Source organism: Cebus imitator, unplaced genomic scaffold, assembly GCF_001604975.1.
Source record: "Cebus imitator isolate Cc_AM_T3 unplaced genomic scaffold, Cebus_imitator-1.0 Scaffold632, whole genome shotgun sequence".
NCBI lineage: Eukaryota > Metazoa > Chordata > Mammalia > Primates > Cebidae > Cebus > Cebus imitator.
In genome coordinates this window covers 38,411-57,884 of record NW_016107947.1, presented here as the reverse complement: position 1 = coordinate 57,884, position 19,474 = coordinate 38,411, and the positions used below count along the sequence as shown (strand labels likewise).

Genomic DNA, 19,474 nt, shown 5'->3' with positions numbered 1-19,474 from the left:
TAAATATTTCATGTAAATGAAAATACTAACACAGAGCAAAGAGAATTCACCAACAAAAACAAATGGTCAATAAACAAAAGGAAATTATTTCACCTATCTCACAAATGTTAACTGAGCACTTATTATTTTGCAAGCACAGCTCCAGGTGCTGGTGATACAAGCTGTGAACAAGAGGTTAAAATCTTCTCTCATGCAGTGTACCTTCAAGTTGGGAAAGAGAGAGGCATAGCAGGAAAAAAAGGTTGGAGACTGAACGGGGAGGCTGATTTTGCTAGGGTAGCTAAGGAAGGTCTCGTCAATGACCTGGATGAAGTGACGAGGTAATATGTAAGAATACCTGAAGAAGGGTATGGCAGGAGAAGGGAATGATCAAGATGCAGCAAGAAGGCTTGTGAGGTTCAGCAGAGAAAAGTGAAGGGGGTGGAAGAAGAGATCAAAGAGGCAGGAAGTGGGCACACTTTATCCTCTCTCCGCAAACTCACACATCCGAAACTCTGATCTCAGCTAATGACCTTAGTCCCATTTTGCTGAGAAAATAGAGGCAATCAAAGTGAACTTTCAGAGGTTCCTACAATAAAAGTTTACTCTATAGTGCAGGAAATAATTATTTTGGAACTAGACAGTTGAGTCCAAAATCCTATAAGCTGGCTGGCCTTAACTAGGGGGTTAACTTAACTTCGCTGTGTGTCAGTGTACTCATCTATAACATGGAGGTAATAACCATACCTACCAGAGGGCTGTTGTGAACATCAAATAAAGTAATATTGGTAGAGTGCTCAGAACAGTGATTGACACACAGTCAATACTGTGTGTGGGTTTATTATTACCTAAACAAATGAACTGTCCATGCTACAATCTAAATCAATCCCCTGACTGGTCTAATGAATCTTATCTCCTCTTGCTGCCATGTGGACATCATTCTAGTAGTACTCCCTTTCTTCCCTGCTTCATACAATTTCCCCTCCTCTATTGGATAGTTCACATCAGCATGCAAACATCATAGTACCACTCAAAAACAACAAGATGTTTCTGCTTTTTATGTCTCTGTACAATTCATTCACCTCACAATAGCCAGAGTGATCTTTTAAAATTTAGATTATATGGGCCGGACATGGTGGCTCACACCTGTATTCCAGCTCCTTGGGAGGCTGAGGTAAGAGGACTGCTTGAGGTCAGGAGTTTCAGATCAGCCTGGGCAACATATACCTGCTTCTATAATAAAATTACAAAAAAAAAATTTAGATTATGTGATTCCCCTTCTTAAAACAATTTAGTATACTAACAGAGACTTACAGTTAAATAAATCTAACCAATCCTTACTGAGGCCAGAATCTTTTTAAGCAAAAAATGTAACAAAATACATCCATGGAAAAAGGTAGTGTATAAAAAAAAGTGATCTGTAAAAGGAATATCTGTAAAGGAAATTTCACTTTCCATTACTTATAATGTCAGAGAATTGTTCCCATAATAAATTTCCTCCAGAAGGTTTAGTTGAGCACTTCATGTGAGAAAGAAGCTAAGAAAGTTCACTGGAGGGCAGATGGATGTGGTCTCAGTACTGGCCAGATAGGAATGGTAAGCGCCTTAGTGATTTAGTCTTTTGTAGCAAGTTCCTGCTTCACTTGCCCATAATCAGATGCAGTCCATTAAGGATAATCTCCCTCTAGGCTACCACATTCTGAGCTGCTTTACAATGTTACTTGTAGAATTACAAAAAATAAAGGGAAGACCACTAGGACTCAAGATTCTGCCAGGCACCACTGGAAAATTAGCAGATTTTTCCACTATTTCATTTCATTTTCATCTCAGTAACGTATTCATCCTAGAAGCATATTATGTTTTAAAAACTCTCATTTGATACCGATTTCCTTCGATTTCCTTCTAAATTACAAATTTAGAAAAATTACAAATTTAGAAGGAAATCCAAGGAAAAATCATAAAAAATAGAAGAAAAAAATTATAAAAGATCACTAACACTCACCCTGGCACCTAATCTGAGCCAAACACCAGGTCTGGCATCAATGAACTCATTTCCTCCATATTTCAAAGGTCCATAAGTTTAGCTCTATGGGATTGCCTAGAGCAAAAATGTTATAAATGTACCTAAGTCCATCTGGTTTACAATGTTTTTGTCCTGTTTAACTACAGAACTTGAACTATACACCCAAACACTGGTGTGCCAAATTCATTATATCTTAAATATTTTGGAAAACCAAGGTCTATATCCTTAGATAATGACTATATTTCACTTCCAAGGTACTAAAATCCAAAATTATTTTGACAAATTAATAATTAAGGCAACACTGTGGTAATAAGTCAATATACCAATGTAGGTCATCTGAGTTATTTTATTTCTACATTTTAGGTCAACTGAGTTATTTCATTCCTACATTTTAAAAATTACACACTGGCCAGATACAGTGGCTCATGCCTGTAATCCCAGCCTGGCCAACATGGTAAAACTCCATCTCTACTAAAAATACAAAAATTAGCCATGCGCAGTGGCACGTGCCTGTAGTCCCAGCTACTCAGAGGCTGAGGCAAGAGAATCCTTGAACCCAGGAGGCAGAGTTTGCGGTGAGCAGAGAGATTGTGTCACTACACTCCAGCCGGGGCAACAGAGTGAGACTCTGTTTCAAAACAAAAAAATTTAAAAAATAAAAATAAAAATTACAAACTGGTAAAATTTGAACCAAAGTCCAAGTCTCTTTAAGAGTACCCCCTATAGATCCTTATATCTGGAGGGTACACAAAAAACTCTCCTAACTTCTTTCTGACTCCCTTATGGGAATCTATTTCCCTAAAGTTATAAGCATGTTTCTATCTATCCTTAAAACTGTCCCCCCGGATCATGAGTACAAAATGTAAACATTTAATATATTCTTCTTTGTATCTTCTGGATACTGTTAAGTACAAATTTAGTTTTTGCTGGGGAGGAAAAGGTTCAGAATTGAGTAAGAACTTCTCATTAAATCCACCTATTTGAGCATATAAATGATATATATCTAACATATTTTAAAAGTCCAGTTATACCATCGATAGATTAAAATGTAAATTATGGGAAAACTGTATCATTCTCATATATTTAAATATTTTGTTACATGCTGAAAGTCATATGGGAGGACTGGGTGATTCTGCCGCTCAATAATTGTTGAGTGAATAGCCACGTACATGAATAGGGGCACACAGCTTTGTAATGTGCCTTTGAAAAGCCATGTCCAGCACAATTTAAAAAGGACACACTCCTTTTGTGGCCCAGGCTGACTGTGTGGCTCTGCTGCTTCTCTCTTTCTCTGTCTAGCCTACACCGCTGCTCTTGCTGCATGTTCTATGGTTTTGTATCCAGCCTGGCCTTCAGATATATACACACCATCTTTCTCCATTTTCAGCTATCCTGACCTGTACATTCCCCTTAAATTTGACAATTCATTTAATCAACTGCCTTAGGCAGTAACCTCCTACACGCAGGCCCTCCAATGATCTGTTTCTAGGTCCTTACCTTATCTGCTCATACAGATTATCTGCACTTCCACAAGTGAATGAACAGTATAAATCCATAAACGAATCAGGCAAATCCCTCATCTTCTACCACCAAATATACAAATTTACTTGCATTTGTATTTACATTTATTACCCCCATTTTCTGTATCTTAGTAACTTCTTTTCTGTTGAAGCAATCCCAAAGGAAAAAAAAAAAAAGCTCTAAAAGTTTGTATCTTTAAAAAAAAATAGCTTCTCCTTACCTACATTCAGGTACTGCTCCACGTTTCTGCTCCCCTTTACAGTGAAACCTCTGAAAAACGATCTACATTCTTGGTCTCTACTTCCAGACCTTCATCTCAAACTTTAACCCATACTAATCTGCTGAAACCTCTACCACTTCACCAAGTGTCAGAGCCACTACGTTAATACTGTTCCTCCTATTTACCAGCTGCTCTTTCTTGGCTTCTTAAGCTTTTCCCACCTTTTCAAGTAGCACGTCCTCTAGTATGACAGAGTAACAGTGCCTCACGTAGACTTCATCTGACCTCAGGGCCCATCCTGTATCCTAGTCTCTTATCACTGCTCTCTACTCCCACTGCCATGGTTTGAAGTACCAAACACCTCCATTTGTGTATCTAATTGACATCTCAAAGTGATTATGCCACAAATAGACCTATTTACTTTGCTTTCCACTCAAACTTATTGTTCCTACATTTCTTCCTAACTCAGTAAATGGAAGAACGTTCTTTCATAGACTTAAACCAAAAACAGGAGTTACGCTAAATTTCCTTCTGATTTAGCAAGCATACTTCCAAAATATATCGAGAATTCCATTCTCTTCTCTGCCCAATTCCATGAATGGCAGCTAAATAACCATCATCTTTTGTCTAGACCTCGGCAAAGTCTGGTCTCCCAGCCCTCATCAGTCCTCAAACTGTTTTCTTTTCAGGCTCAGAGTAAAATGTTAACCTATACCAGATCATGTCTCATATTTGCCTGAAGACTGTTTGGGTTTTCCACTGTCAGTAAAGTAAAATCTAAATTTGCTGTCAGGACAACAAAGCCCTTGCAGGGGTAGCTTCGGCTGTTTCCAGCCTATCTTCATACCAATTCCCTCTCTAACAATGCTCCAGCCACACTGATGTCTTTCAATTCTTAACACCACATAGTGCATTGTTTCTCACCTTGGAGTCTTTCTACCCACTTTCCCCATTTGCAAATGCTCTTCTCCCAGCTCTTCATGCCTGACTCCCCATTCCACAGGTCTCAGCTCTAATGTCATCATCTCAGATAAGCCTTCTTTGCCTACCCAATGTATACTCCCATGTCTCCTACTTCTACCCAGTTATATCTTCTATTTCTTTCCTTTAAAACATTTACCATACTCTCATACTATTTATCTGTCTGACATATCTTCCTTCAAACAAGACTCCATGAGGGATGCAATCCTGCTTGTATTACTACTGTATCTCTAGCCTAGCAGAGAGCCCAGCACCTGGTAAGCAATCAAAACAGTTATTATAGAATGAATAAACAAACATGGCAAGACACTAGCTTTCTGTCCTAAATTTTACGTAAAAAATTCTTGCCTTGCTGTTTTTCATTATCCAAACAAAACAAAACCTATCACAAAACACAAAAATAGAGAAAACTTAAGCCTAGATAGAAACAATTACCCTTTGAGAACATTCTGAAATCAAAAGAAAATTAAAAGTAAGCAAATTTTACCTACAACTTTTTTCTGTGGAACTCCTGATAATAACTTTAGAGAAAGCATATGCTGAATTTAAATGTGTTGATTCCAAGAAACTGGCTACCCCAAGCCGTCAAACCATTTAACTTACTCTTTGGATCCTATTCTGAGTTCTGTAATTTGACCCGATTTCACATGCCAAAGGAAACACTTTGGATAGAGAACAAGGAAATTATAATGCTTAGCATTTCACCATTATAAAGTTAGTTTCCTGAAACCAGAGGATAAGGCTAAAATCCATCATCTTCTAGAAATCACCACTCAGGTATGATAAAAAGCAGAATATGCTAAGTTTCCACTTCTCTGTCCAATTCCTAAGAATCTTACATTCTATAAAAGACTTATTTATCTTAATCTCCCTCTCATCAATAAAATGTCAGTACTAAATAGCTGTAACAATCAGGAAATAATTTTGAGCAATTCTGACTTTCCTGTTGAGAACTATTCTGGACCACTAGTCACAAGGGAAAAAAAACAGGGAAACTTCATAAAATCCTTCTCTTTACAATGCCAGTTTGGATTGCTCCAGGAGCAAGCCTTTTGGGGTTCTTGTGTGTGGTATAAAGATCAGGGGAAGGCAAACTGCATGAGAACAAATGGTAAGTGCTTACAGTGATTTCTGTACTGACTTAACCAAGTATGGCCTGAACCTTACCAAACACATTTACACATACCATAGAGGAAAGAAAGAATGAGTGGTGCATATGAGATGGAAACAAGGCTCCCTGGATATAGGAAATCAGGTACCAGATAATTTAGGGATTCAAGGCAAAAGAGGAGTAAGGAAAGCTGGCTTTTTAGCTATAATTAAGCATAAAAAGTACAAAAGGGATCAAATGAATCATAGATGCTTTTGTATATTTCAGTAGAAAAAGCCTTTATATGATAATTTCATGCATACATTTAAAAAAATTATACACATATCAACATGCAAATAGAAACAAATTTGTTTCATACTTTTAATTCTTCATAGACTTTGCTGAGAGGGACCTAGAATGGATGTGCTATTAAAAATCAGTGAAAGAACATAAGAAAATGATTATTCCTCTATTTCCTCTCATTCTTTTATAGAGTCACTTTGACTGGCACTAAGGATATTTCCCAGAAAGGAATCCCCAGTAAACTATTAACCACAGCATCAAAAGCCACCGATATTAAAATTATTCCCTGTATGTAGAAGGGACAAGCTGACACTTCCCAAACAGATCAATGATTGTATGCCACAGGACAGATTTGCTTATAAATCACTAAGGAAGCTACATAAACACTAGCAATTTTAAATGAATGATTAGTTTATATTGCTTCCATGCATCTCACCTTTTTCTTTAGATTCCAACTGAAAACTGCAGGTATGAGCTGGCTTACCTATTTTTTTAATTTCTTCAGCAAAGTATGGGTCATTCATATCAACATCAGAGGGAAGTTCCTCTTCACTGGCCTCTTCAGCAAGAGACTTAAAGTTGAACATAAAAATAGAAAGTTGAATTATTATAAGCATTATAATATATGTATGCAAAGAAAGACTGTATGCATTTCTTTTAAAAGAAGTAGTTCAATCTAAAAGTAAACCAGTATTTAAATGGACCAGTTTATAAAACAACTCCCACCTAAGTAATTCTGTTTGTTCAACAAATAATTACAGAGGCTGGGTGCAGTGGCTCATGCCTGTAATCCCAGCACTTTGGGAGGCCAAGGCTCACTTGAGGTCAGGAGTTTGAGACCAGCCTGGCCAAACTGTGAAACTCCATGTCTACTAAAAATACAAAAATTAGCCAGCTGTGGTGGCAGGCACCTCTAATCTCAGCTATTCAGGAGGTAAGGCAGGAGACTTACTTGAACCTGGGAGGTGGAGGTTGCAGTGAGCCGAGATGGTGCAACCGCACTCCAGCCTATCAACAGAGTGAGACTCCATCTCAAAACATATATATACAGAATACTTAATAAATGCAGGAAACCATGTAGGCTTTTGGGGAGAAATGAAGGTTATAAGGTACATGGTTCCTGCCCTCAAAAATTTTACCATCTATTAAAGGAAATCAGACACACAAACACATAAATAGACAAATACATAAATAAAAATAACTCAAGATAGGAAGGGTTAGGAGAGACAAAGTGATGCAGACATTTGAAGGAGAAGATCTGAAGGAGAAGAATACTTTTAGATGGGTGATCAGTAATGAGAGGCGGCCTCTTGTCTCATAAAATGGAAAAATGACAGTGACTGAATAACTTGAAGTAGTACATGAGAATTATCTCTTAAATTATTAGTTATAACAATTTGCTGGTTTAAAGAAAATAATTTTTATTATGAAATTTAAAAATGTACATAAAATTAGTTTAGTTGGATCTTTGGGCTACAAAAAAAGAATCAAAAAAAAAAAAAAAGAAAAAGAAAGAAAAAAATAAAACTAGTTTAGGAAAATGAAATGAACCCCATTCTCATCACCCAATTTCAACAATTATCTTGTTTTATCTATATTCCACCCCTAAAAACTGTTAGGCTATTTTCCAGTAAGTCTGCTGGTTAAATTTTTCCTAATCTAATTTGAACAGACTCTTTACTAGATTAGCAAATTTAAATAAAGCAATCAAATCTATAAAATAAATAAAATGGCTGCGCGAGGTGGCTCACACCTGTAATCCCAGCACTTTGGAAGGCCGAGGTGGGTGGATCACAAGCTCAGGAGATTGAGACCATCCTGGCAAACACAGTGAAACCCCGTCTCTACTAAAAAAATATAAAAAATTAGTTGGGCGTGGTGGTCCCAGCTACTCAGGAGGCTGAGGCAGGAGAATCGCTTGAATCCAGGTATCAGAGGTTGCAGTGAGCTGAGATCATGCCACTGCACTCCAGCTTGGCGACAGGGCAAGACTCCATCTCAAAACAAAACAAAACAAAACCAATATAAATAGAATATATGTGAACTAAGATCAGGCTAACCAGACTGGGTTTATCTCTAAAAATCTAAAACATCTCAAGTTATTTTAACACAACTATTTAGAATACCATTATTGCTAAACATCCTGCATGCAAAAAGACTCTTACCCTAAAGAATATTTGACATTAATGTCTTTTTAAGACCAAGTGCTTCTAATAATTTTTTTTTTTTACCAAACTATTATATGGATTCAGCTGTAACATGTTTTTAACAAAGAATATTTGCTATATATCTACTCACACATTTCCTTAACTGCTTTATAGATTTAAACAACAGCTAGATCAAAATACTAGATATCACTATACATAACATGTATTCATTTCTTCAGTAATAATTTTTCAGTATCAAAATTGAAACCATTGAGGAACAAAGGGGCAAAAATATTTTTAACTTGAAGAAAATTCTTTTATCCACAAAGCACTTGCGGAGTCGGAAAGGATCTGTTGGAGTCAGGTCCAGTACAGAGTACTGTAGGGTCTAGAACACCCTGGACACTCAACAATGTACTTTGAATGCTGGTGATAAATTAACTCAAATGAACGGAAAACATAAAAGCACAAGACCAAAGCTCTCAGCAAATGAAAATCAAACACAATAGCTGCTACAATTCTCAGAGTGACTCTTTTATTGACCCCATAAGGACCCACTTGAGACATTTCCAGTAAACTGATAGCTTAACACTTATGGAGTTATTTCATTTAGAAGATATTTTACTGCCTACTTAGTTTTAAAAGAAGTTCTAGGGAAGAAGAAAGTTAGGTACACATCAATGGGAGCAGGGCTCTTACTCCATGTGGTGTTATGATGTCTACTGGTTTTCATCCATGGTGTTTGGCTTGGAACTTCCACAGCCTTTACTATAGTCTTTTGTTCAGCCTCAAGGGCAGGACTGTACTCTTCCCTCAACTTTCTGATTGTACATTTTAAGACTTTCCTTATAAAGGGTCCTGTCCTGTACTCTGTGGGGAAGGAATGCTGGCATCATGAAGCTTCCATAAAAACCCAAGAAAATCAAGTTCAGAAAGCTTCTGTATAGCTGGACACATGGAGGTTCTGAAGGGTAGAGCACCCAGGGAGGCATGGAAGCACCACACCCCTTCCCCCATACCTTACCCTATGCATCTCTTCATTTGTATCCTTGGTAACATTCTTTATGATAAACCAGCAAATATGTGTGTTTCCCTGAGGTCTGTGGGCCACTCCAGCAAATTAATTGAAACTAAAGAGGGGATCGTGGAAATCCCAATATGAAGCCAGTCAGTTAGAAGTTCTGGATGTCCGGACTTCAGACCACTGTCTGAAAGGGCGGGGGCAGTCTTGGGCACTGAGTCCCCAAGCTGTGGGATCTGACACTATCTCCAGGTAGTGTTGGAGTTGGAGGATACCCAGCTGGTGTCTACTGGTTAGTGTGTGGAGAAAACCTCCTACCCATTTGGTCACAGAAGTCTTCTTCTGTATTGTTAGTTAGCTGTAGTGTGAGAGCAAAGGAAAAACAACAGTCTGAAAGAGTTTTTCCCAAAACACCCAGTTTCTCCATTTTACTATCCATTTCTGCAAACACTGACTACAAAAGAAGTACAAAAATTACTCCACTGCATCATTCAGCTTTGCATATCTCTCTATCTTTACAGCACTAAAAGTCAAAGCTGTACCAAGAGCACACAGTATAGAAATAACATAGCAGAGAACAGAAGAAAGAACACTTGTCTGAGTAACTGTGGATTTTGGTCTCAGCTTGGCCACTGGTATGCTATGTAACTTCAGACTAATCAGCTAAGGTTTTTTACAACTATAAAACAGAGTTGGACTAGAATTAATAATTTTAAGATTCCTCAAGTTGCAAAATTTTGTGGTTATCAGTGATAACGCTATAAGGCACACCACTGCCAGAACACTGCATTTCAGTGACATGACCATTTTAGACTAAAGGCAAAAACCCAAGTGATCTGTGCTACTACTGAGGACTCTAACTCTGAAAAATATGTTATTCCCTGAACAATGTGAGTCAAATCATATTGTCTACAGATACCATATTAACACAGAGGAAACACTTTTTTTTTTTTTTTTTTTTGAGACAAAGTCTTGCCCTGTCGCCCAGGCTGGAGTATGGTGGCGTGATCTGGGCTCACTGCAACCTCTGCCTCCCAGGTTCAAGTCATTCTCCTGCCTCAACCTCCTGAGTAGCTGGATTACAGATGTGTGCCACCACACCCAGCTAATTTTTGTATTTTTAGTAGAGACGGGGTTTCGCCATGTTGGCCAGGCTGGTCTCAAACTCCTGACCTCAGGTGATCAACCTGCCTTGGATTCCCGAAGTACAGGGATTACAGGCATGAGCCACTGCACCCAGCCAGGAAATACTCTTGATAAAGGAATTTAATGACAATAAGGTGATAAACGAGCCATATGATAATACTGCAAGGTGAAAAACACAGGTTGAGAGATGGAAAGTATGGCATAATTTCACTCATGTTAAAAAGCTCTATGTGCATATAACCTCAAGGAACAAAGTCTGTATGCACCTCTCTTGCTCAAAAACACACACAGAACAGAATCATACTGCTTATATCAAGACATTAACTAAACTGTGCGTTTTATGTAGGTGGCACGTAAATGTCAGAATGTAGCAGTGGAAGTGGTTCTGGACTATGACCAGGCTTTGTATACCCTTATGTCGCCTTGCTGAAAACACTTAGCTTACTGAGTTCTCGCTTTCCTCTTTCTTAAAATTGGGATGATAACAAGGCCTACTTCAGTAAGTAGTTACATTTTGAGATAATGGATGTCAAACATCTGGTGCCATCTGATACATGGTTGGTGTTCAATGAACATTTGGTCATAATTATCACTGATACCTTCTGTTTCTTTTTCAGTCTTTTTTTTTCTTTCTTCTTCTCTAAAAATTGCTCCCAAGGAGTTAGTTTATCCTTGCCTTCCAATTTGTTCTTGACCATCTCTTCTGCACTTTCTTTAAGACCTGAGGAAAAATTCAAATAGTTTGGCTTAAAATGTCTTATTGTCTGGCAATCACTTAAACATGTAATTTACAAAAACAAACATAATTTATGCATATTTAATAGAGTAACAAAGATAATATGCAATGGTAAATATCTGTACTACCCCAAAATCATACAGTGACATAAGACCAACTTCTATAAAAGTTATTTCCTAATAACAAACAATAATAAACCTAACCAAACAAAATCAAAACAAACCAACACACAAACCTAGCAACTTGATACATGGTCAAGCCACTAAAGAAAAATATTGTATTCAGGCCCAGGCTTCATTTCTCTAAACTTTTTTGTTCTGAGCTGCTAAGAAAATTTCTGAACTAATTCTTCTCAGAATACGAATTAATTTTTGTAGCAAAAGACAAGCGGTTTCTCTTTATCCCCACTTGCTTCTGTCATCTAGGTGAAAGCCTGTGTTCTCTGGGAACTACAGGTTTCTTTTCTTTCTTTCTTTCTTTTTTTTTTTTTTGAGACGGAGTTTCACTCTTGTTACCCAGGCTGGAGTGCAATGGCGCAATCTTGGCTCACTGCAACCTCCGTCTCCTGGGTTCAGGCAATTCTCCTGCCTCAGCCTCCTGAGTGGCTGGGATTACAGGCATGCACCACCATGCTCAGCTAACTTTTTGTATTTTTAATAGAGACGGGGTTTCACCATGTTGACCAGGATGGTCTCGATCTCTTGACCTCATGATCCACCCGCCTCGGCCTCCCAAAGTGCTGGGATTACAGGCTTGAGCCACTGCGCCCGGCCTTTTTTTTTTTTTTTTTTTAAGAGGGGGTTTCACCATGTTGGTCAGGCTGGTCTTGAACTCCCGACCTCAGATGATCTGCCGGCCTTGGCCTCCAAAGTGCTTGGATTACAGGCGTGAGTCACCACCCGGCTTTTTTTTTTTCTTTTTTTGGAACTACAGGTTTCGAACAAAAATTATTATTAAGGAATCGCTGTTGAAATATCCCATGAACAAAGGATTCTCAATCTTTCCCTAAGTACTCTGTGAAGCCACACAGTTAAGATCAAAAGGACCACCAAGTTCAGATTCTACTTCATATGGTTTAGTTCTTTCAATGCTACTATTTGCTCTTATATTTCATCTCAAAAAGTCTTTGTTCCTATAGTCTGCTGTTCCCAATTCACGTTTCTAGGTGTCTTACGCAATAACTAGAGAGAAGTAAAAAGTGGGAGAAAAAGCCCTAAGACTGACCCATCAGTTTACAAAGACCCTCATTATTGCCAAAGTAAAGGAAATGTAAATACCATGTTGTCCCCTTTGATAATAAAGATTTTTTTTTTTTAATTTTATAATAGTGTTTAGAGGACATGGTTGGGTGGATCTTCAAATATTTAGATGACACAAAATCCATTTAAAAAAAATGAGACATGATCGATCCAGATTATCTTCCCAGATATATTCTAAATTCTAAGAAAGTAAAAACAATCCTAAATATGTTAATTCTCTATCACTGATGAGTATATAGAGACTGAGAACATTTAGTAATTTGTCTAAGAACATGGAGGTAGGAAGCTGCACAGCTAAATTTTGAATTCCTGGTCATCTTCTCTACTATTACCACATACACCTAAAATGCTAGTTTGACCTACAGAATGAAGAAATACACAGCTCAATAATAAAATCTAAAACTTTGGGTTTCTGGTTCCTTATCTGCAAAATGAATGGTTTAGATCAGAAGTATGCAACTCTTTCCTCCCACATGCACCAATTTTCCCCCCTCAAAACATTTGGTGAAAGTCCAAATATATAAAAAAAACTAAAAGGAGTGCTTTTGGGCCTAGAGCTTCAAAGAACAGTTTGAAAAAGCTGAAACAGATCTCTAAGACCTTCCTTTGTTTTTAACCCAAGACTTAATCTCCAAATTTCTATAGCTTAGAAAAGTATTAATATTAACCTATACGTACAACCAAGGTAATATAGATTTTTTTTAAATAACATACTGCTGTTAGGATGATTCCCCGCATCCCCCAACAAAATATTTGGTAAACGTCCAAATATACAAAACAACTAAAAGCAGTGCTTTTCTGCCTTGAGCTTCAAAGAACAGTTTGAAATAGAAATAGATCCTTAAGACTTTCCTTGGTTTTTTAACCCAAGACTTAATCTCCAAATTTCTATAGCTTAGAAAAGTATTAATATTAACCTATATATACACGCATGGTAACATACATTGTTTTTATGACATACTGCTGTTAGTATCTCTAACTTACAAGATGCCAAATCAGAACAATTCTCAATTCAAAATGTTTCTTATAAGAAAAACACAATTCACTTTAGTAAACAGTTTTCAGGAGAAATATGTAATATATAAAACCATGTTTAGATTTCTGATTCAACAGATAAACAGCACCTAAGAAATGTAAACTGGGATCTTCATTTGAGAGAAAGCAGCGAATTCTGATAAAACAAGTTGATTTCAAATAACAAAATAATTTATGTGTTATGCCTATAGGTCAACAATCAGTTCAGTCTAAAATTTTAAATGTACAGTACTATATTATTATATGTGAGGTTTAAATAATACTCTTTGAGGTATTCTACCGTAATTTCCTCATATATTAAGATTTTATTACTTAAAAATACTAATACAGAAATTTTTCACCAAAAAAGTTATTTTCTGATTTTGATCCAAGCTCTACTTCTAAATCACCATGATGCTAAGGAGGTCCTGCACTGCTGTCTCTCAGGTGACTAAAGCACTGGGTTGATGTGTCAACCTTTTTTGGAGGCATGGATAACCTGAGATATTGACAAAAGTTATGGACTCTCTCCCTGGAACACTGTACTGGAAAAACTTGTGTACAATGTTCAGGAGGTTTATGACTATCCAAATATCATCTCTGTGTAAGGATCCAAGAGTTTAAGGTAAAGAACATTTGTAGGAGATGAAGAGGTCTAGCCTCAGGAAAGACAAAAGACCATTCCCATAACTTTGAAGCTTACCAGCACTGACATTTGCAGGTTCTACATCAGGGTTTCTCAATTTCAGTATTATTGTCATTTTGGACAGATAATTATTTGTTGTGATGGGCTATCCTGTGCATTGGAAGTGATTTAGCAGTATCTCTGGTTATCCAGTAGATGCTAATAGCCCCAGCTGTAACAATAAAAAATGTCTCTAGACACTGCTAAATATCCTCTTGGGGGGGCAAAATTACCTCTAGTTAAGAATCACTGTTTTAGACAACGATTAAAAATCATTTCTAAAAAAAAGGGGGCTATGTCTTTATTTGAACCACATAAGTGAGGCTATTTATTTGGTGCTTGATTATATAATGTCTTCCCACTTTATAAGTTTCATCTGAGCAGTCCTTTCTTCTAACGAGACCAAAAGCAGCTTAAAGTCACCTTCTTTAGTATTCCATAATATTTAGCATAGTGCCAGACACATAGTAAATACTTTAAATAAACACTTAATTGATCTGTCTTAAAGGAGGAATTCTTATTTCAAGCCAACTGTTTGATCTTTCCTATTTGGAACATATTCTCTCCAACAGAAAATGAATCAAAACTTTAGGATCTAAATAAATGGCCTTGATCCTCACATGGTTAAAAAGAAAAAAAGAAAAAGACCTATAACTCTAAAATAATTCACGAAATGTTTATTCTTAGGAAATAATATTTTTCTGGAACTTTATTTACAACAATAAAGAAACAGTATCTTCAGTTTAATACAGTCTGTAATTTTTTTGCCTGGCTCTCACTTAATACACCCAAATAGTAGCATAAGAAACACACTGCAATGAATTCACACACCACCATGATAACTTAAAAAATGCTTTGTTCTTGTTGTCATCATGAGGTCATTTAAATCTCTTGCCACAGATTACAGTTGTTTATGTTCTAAGTTCTTAAAAATATGCCTATTCCAGAAGCCTCTTGGCCCAAGCACAAGAACATTCTTCAGAGACAGTTTTAGCCTCATTTGAGAGCAGCCACTATGTGACTGAAAAAAACTTCATTATAACTGTTTTTAGTTTTGCAGAAATTTGTTTTAAAAAATTTTAAGTGCATATCCAAGGACTTCTAAATTAGTTAAAAATAACGTCAATAATCCTACAAATAAAGTGCAAAAACCTCTTTCGAAGCTAACCACAGACACAGATGACTCAATTATGACAATAATAATTTAAGCACAATCCATTCAGAAATATTCTGGCAGTCTGCATACATATAAAAATACTTTTAAATATCCTTGCAAAACCCACCAAAATAAGAGTATATATTCCTCCTACCTAATTCATTTGAAATATCTGAAGTCTTCAAAGGACAGGAGATGAATAACATAAAATAACTCCACTAGGTATTATAACTGGCTTTGGTCATAAAAACAAAATGTACATTTAAACATTTCTGATATAGGCTAAAATCAGCACACTTTATTTAAATCTGACTGCAACACCCAATTCCAAAAGTAGCTTTTAAAATCTAACTCGCTACCATCACTGCCATCACTCCGAATATAAGGCTTCTTTAAAATTTTGAGACGTAGTTCTTGTTGCCCAGGCTGGAGTGCAATGGTGCGATCTCAGCTCACTGCAACCTCTAGCTCCCAGGTTCAAGAAATTCTCCTGCTTCAGCCTCCCTAGTAACTAGGATTACAGATGCATGCTAATACACCCAGCTAATTTTTTTTTACAGTACCATGGTCTTCTAGTCTCCAGCATTTGTCACAGTTGCAATTATATATTTATTAGTGGAACTTTATAAATTATTATTAATGGCTATTTCTCTTAATAGGTTGCAAGCTCCATGAGGGCAGACGTCATGGCCTGTTTTTCTTCTGATGGTAACCCTAGTGGTCAGTCAAAGGTGTGACATACAGCACACATCTTATAAATGTCTGCTGAATAAAAGAGCAAATAAAAGAAAAAAATGAGTCAAATTTGTTCCCAACCTTACAGACTAGGCACAACAATGCATAAAATTAAAAAGTAAAATAACAACTAGCTTGGTGAATAATCGTAAAAAGCAAAAATGACCAATCAACCAGAGACAACAAAAATACTCTTTGGTTGCACTTAACACTATGAGAACCATGTTATATGGAAACAATACATATAGCCATAAAGATAATAAGGATGAGGGTATAGGAAGCTGCTTAGACAGACAGTTACTTCTTATATAACTCTTAATTCTGTATCTTCCAAAACATTCAATGAAGTATCCATAGAAAATATGCTCAAAGTATGTGATGAATAAATACGTTAATACTTTTTTTTGTTGCTGATAGTCTAAAAGCTATTTAACTGGGTAGAAGTTGCTTTATATTTGTCTTAAATTTGAGCTTATCATACTCTTCTTCTACATCATCTTTTCTCTCTCTTGAAATGTTGTCTTCCATTTACAAGCATATTCAGTTTATTGTAAATCAAGCTTCCCCTGCTTCTTAAAATCAAATATTCTGAAAAGCTAACTTCAAATACAAAATATTTGGGCCTCATCAGGGAGCTATTGTTTCCAGTATTTGCCTGTACCTTATTTGTAGATTTTCTTTGCCTTTCAAGTAGTTTGTAATCCCAATGTACACAATATCAAGCTGTCCTAGTACTAACAAACTAAAATTCTGGCCAAGTCTGGTGAAGCCATTCTGCTAAATAGCTTATGGCAAAGAATACTGAAGAACTACTTGTTGTACTGTTATTTTCATACATGTTTATAGGCAAGGTAGAAAATAAATGAAAATTTTTAAATGTAAGGAAACAAAAGGAATTTCTTAGAATCCAGTCACAGTAAGAAAGCTCAAACAAATATTAAACTAGATTAGAAGCAAGGAGCTTTCCTTGGGGACAAACACTAATCTGCTATACTTGTATATGGATATTTGGTTGTAATTGGTTGCTGGCCAAGAAGGCAGGACACAGAGTTTGAAGCCTGATCATGGTGGGAGGTCCCATCAGAGACCACTACATTAAGCCAAGATGCTTAAGGGTGCTCTCAGTGGGTGATGTCCCTCCCCCCCACAAATCAGAGGGAACACATGCCTGTTTGGGTTTTGGTTATGGGTAGAACATGGGAAGTAAAAATACATTTTTCCCCTATAGAATTTATAGCCACAAATCCCTGGGTTTGTGGCTGGAATTCACACTACTTGTGTGGCCCAAAATACTCCAATCCAAAAATTTAGTTTCAATTGGTGTTGGATTCAAAGTGCCCTTAGGCATCTGGCAAATATTTTTAAAAAGAGGTACTTTTGACCCCGGCTTCTGCAATTCCCTTAGGTATTGAATGAGTAAAGAACAATGAGATCACAATCAAACTTCACTGTGAATCAGAATAAGCAGAAACAAACTATAAGAACCATAAGGACTATGAATATTGGAATTATCAGATACAGAATATAAATCAGCACTTTTAAAAAACAAAAGAGGAAATTAAAAGATCAGACTAACAAAATAGTAAGACTAGGAAAAAAATAAACAGCACACTAGACAGAGGTAAAGGAAGAATTAATGAACTGAAAAAGTGAAGAAATTATCTAGTATGTTGTACAGATTCAAAGGGATAGAAAATATATGAGTTATCAGATTCAGAGTTAGAATGTACCACACATATCAAACAGGATTTCCAGAAGGAGAAAACAGAAAAGACTGGGAAAATGTAATACTCTTAAGAGAAAATGGTGGAAAAGTTTTCAGAACGAATGAAAGAGGATAATCTTCAGGATTCTGGGTATCTAATTTCAAGCAAGATTAAAGCTAACAAGCAAAAAATGACCTACATCAGAGTGCAACCCTAGAATACCTAAGACGATGAAAATATCTTAAAAGTCACGTACCCAGACAGCACTGTAGAGCAAGACAACATCTCCCCTGACAGGATAACAAAAGTAGACCCCGAGGGATTATAATACTTGTTCTTAGTCACGCTGGCTTCCTGACTTGCACAGGAGTCAAGAAGAAGCCTTGTGAGCTCACAGTAAAAGTGCCCCTTCCCAGAAAGGGGCTAAGAGGGGGACTGGCTTGGTGCATCCAAGATAACAGCAGATACCCTTCCCTTCCAAATTCTCAATATTCACAGCCTCACTATCACAATCTACCTGCAGGAATCATCCCACGAGGAATAATCTCTTTCTGCCTTTTCTCCCTATTCATTTTGGTCACTGCAAAAAGCCCCTACTCATCATGTTCCCCCTAACATTCAATGTTCTCATCCCCAGAAGGTAAAGATACATCCATTCTTTGGCCCCATTCCCTGCCAACTCTCTACTGCTAAATTCTATGGAATTCACAGTACTTCATCAGCAGAATCTCATTATATCTCTGAACATTTTCTTTATCTTGTTCTAACTGAAATCTGGCTTTCCACCAAGGATACTACATACTACAGTCCTTTCAATTGTTGCTGTTGGTTTGTATTTTAGTTTGTTTTCTTCACAAAACCCCCATACCAACTGGCCAACATGGTGGTACTAAAGTATGGTACTGGTCTAGGGATAGGCAGACCAACTGACCAGTAAAACACAGAGCCAAGCAACAAACCCACACAGTTCTGAAACTCTGGTACAAGAGAGGAGACATGTCAGATTACTAAAAGAAATGAGAGATTATTCAACAAATGGAACAAGATAAAAAAGATTTTCTATATGGCACAAGATAAAATCAGGTCCCTACCTCATATTAAAAAAAACAACTCCAGATGGATCAAGGACTTAATTGTCCCAAACCTTACACCTTTTAGTAAAAAATCAAAGAGAACATTCTTCTCATCTGGACAAAAAGCGTTTCTTAAACAGAAAATATTAACTATAAAAGGATTCTTGTTCATTAGATGACTGAAGAAAGTGGAAGAGAGGAGTTACAAACTAGAAGATATTTGTTGTATTATATAAGACAAAGGATCAGTATCAGAGGTAAATAGCTGCTAATAGCTAACAGGAAAAGCACAAACAGTACAACAGAAAAATGGTCAAAAAACATCTATTAGTATTTCATGGAGAAGGAAACATTTGTTCAATCTCATTGGTGACGAAAAACACAAATCAAGCAACTGGTGGTGGGAATGTCGAGTAATATCACCACCCTTATAAAGTTCAACATTCATGGTTGGGCATGGTAGCTCATGCCTATAATCCCAGCACTTTGGGAGGCCAAGGCAGGTGGATTACCTGAGGTCAGGAGTCTCGCTCTGTGGCCCAGGCTGGAATGTAACTGTGATTTTGGCTCATTGCAACCTCCCCTTCCTGAGTTCAAGCAATCCTCCTGCCTCAGCCTCCCAAGTAGCTGGGATTACAGGTGCCTGCTACCATGCCTGCCTAATTTTTTTTTTTTTTTT

General features: G+C 37.0%; 1 protein-coding gene and 1 long non-coding RNA gene across 3 annotated transcripts in view; one reads left to right on the top strand and one right to left on the bottom strand.

Annotated features, from left to right (window-relative positions):
• Positions 1–2,634, top strand: part of LOC119469346 — a 15,787-nt gene extending 13,153 nt beyond the window's left edge. The window contains exons 2-3 of the long non-coding RNA XR_005198136.1: positions 2,566–2,570; positions 2,622–2,634. This is a non-coding gene — a long non-coding RNA (uncharacterized LOC119469346). The remainder of the gene's footprint in view (positions 1–2,565; positions 2,571–2,621) is intronic.
• ESF1 (ESF1 nucleolar pre-rRNA processing protein homolog) overlaps positions 1–19,474 on the bottom strand; it is a 62,322-nt gene that overhangs the window by 8,062 nt on the left and 34,786 nt on the right. For both annotated transcript variants that reach the window (XM_017517450.1, XM_017517451.2), the window contains exons 10-11: positions 11,031–11,152; positions 6,602–6,689 (exon numbers count right to left, since the gene is read on the bottom strand). In XM_017517450.1, coding sequence (XP_017372939.1) covers positions 6,602–6,689; positions 11,031–11,152 — 210 coding nt within the window. The remainder of the gene's footprint in view (positions 1–6,601; positions 6,690–11,030; positions 11,153–19,474) is intronic.